Genomic DNA, 1505 nt, shown 5'->3' with positions numbered 1-1505 from the left:
TAGCCAGTTGAGCTATAGGCGCCGAGCCAGATATTACATTTTAAAAAATCACCCCAGCAACAATTTAAAAGACTGGGATTACTTAGAACAAATGAGGACAGAGCAAAAAGAATGGTCTTATACACTACTGATAAGAACACCAAGGACAGGAATCACTGTGGAAGGTTAACTTGCCCCTATAAAGCAAAAGCCTTAATGCAGTTCTAACACAGCCTAGTAATTGTATTTCTAAAAAAAGAGAGAGAGAGAGAAATTTCCAAAGCCCTTAGACACAGGGATATAAGATTATAGTAATTATCCAAAATAAGTAAATGCTTAACTGAATTATGACACAAATCATGTAGTCAAAGCAAGTAGTAATTGCAAATTGTTTAATATATAATAAGAGTAAGAATACAGAAAACAAACTATAAAACTGTATATACACACACAAACATATTTAGACAATATAAAAAAAACTCAAACATGTAGAAAAAATAGATAATAGATCAAAATGTCGACAGTTACATGCAAATACTGGGGTTAAGAAAGTTTTTTCCTTCTAATATTTTGTTTTCCAAAATAAGCATATACTACTTTTATAATCAGAAAACAAATAAAAGCTGATAAAATAAAGGTAAGAATTATAGTAAGAGTCCTTACCTAGGGAGGTCACATTTCCATAATTCTCCAGCATAACGTCCCAGTACAAGGCCCTCTGAATTGGGCCTAGACAAGCCCATTCCTCTGAAGTGAAGCACACTGACACCTCCTCAAACATCACCAATTCCTGAAATAACAGGTGTGTGTGAGATTACCAACATCCAGAGGCTCCCACACCAACTTTCCCTTTCACATCTAAGGAAGGGGTACATTATGGGGCCATGTGGTACACACGGCCATGAGGAAGACATAAGGAAACCACATGTAAAGTGTATCTTCCAGTGGCAGGGACCTTGATTTAGAGATGGGAACTAGACACCCATGCACTGGGATGAGAGAGGGCACTTCAGCCACAATTAGGTAGCACAGACAGGAAGGCAGGAGGATGTAAACCTTACCTGGGGCTGAGCTGTTAGGAGCATAAGTGCCATTAATTGATTTCTTGGGTTCTCTTCTTGGGAAAGGTTAGCAGCTTCATGGGCAGGAGAATCTGAGAAAGGAGAAAAAGCTGCATGTAAGATTACTATTGTTCTTGCTGACTATCTCAAGTCTAACATTACCTGCAAGTCAGAAATTCAGAACTCTCAGTCCTAGGCAGTGATGGTTATATTAATATAATAAAATGATCTCAGGGTGGGTGTGGTGGCTCACACCTGTAATCCCAGCACTCTGGGAAGCCAAGGTAGGTGGATTGCCTAGACTCATGAGATCAAGATCAGCCTGAGCTAAAAGGAGACCCAGTCTCTAAAAACAGCCAGGCATTGTGGCAGGCATGTAGTCCCAGTTACTTGGGAGGCTGAGGCAAGAGAATTGCTTGAGCCCAAGAGTCTGAGGTTGCTGTGAGGTATGATGCCATGGCACTC

The 1505-nt window shown here is 40.1% G+C and overlaps 1 protein-coding gene across 4 annotated transcripts in view; it reads right to left on the bottom strand.

The window, feature by feature from the left end:
* The window catches only part of ZNF197 (zinc finger protein 197), a 17625-nt gene that overhangs the window by 13524 nt on the left and 2596 nt on the right, over window positions 1-1505 (bottom strand). For all 4 annotated transcript variants that reach the window (XM_023515933.1, XM_012808069.2, XM_023515934.1 and 1 more), the window contains 2 exons: window positions 1041-1132; window positions 643-769 (listed from right to left, as the gene is read on the bottom strand). In XM_023515933.1, the coding sequence (XP_023371701.1) occupies window positions 643-769; window positions 1041-1132 (219 nt within the window). The remainder of the gene's footprint in view (window positions 1-642; window positions 770-1040; window positions 1133-1505) is intronic.

Source organism: Otolemur garnettii, unplaced genomic scaffold, assembly GCF_000181295.1.
Source record: "Otolemur garnettii isolate 467f Iridium unplaced genomic scaffold, OtoGar3 scaffold00082, whole genome shotgun sequence".
NCBI lineage: Eukaryota > Metazoa > Chordata > Mammalia > Primates > Galagidae > Otolemur > Otolemur garnettii.
The sequence above is the reverse complement of the archived record's forward strand: the minus strand, read 5'-3'. Positions and strand labels throughout refer to the sequence as shown.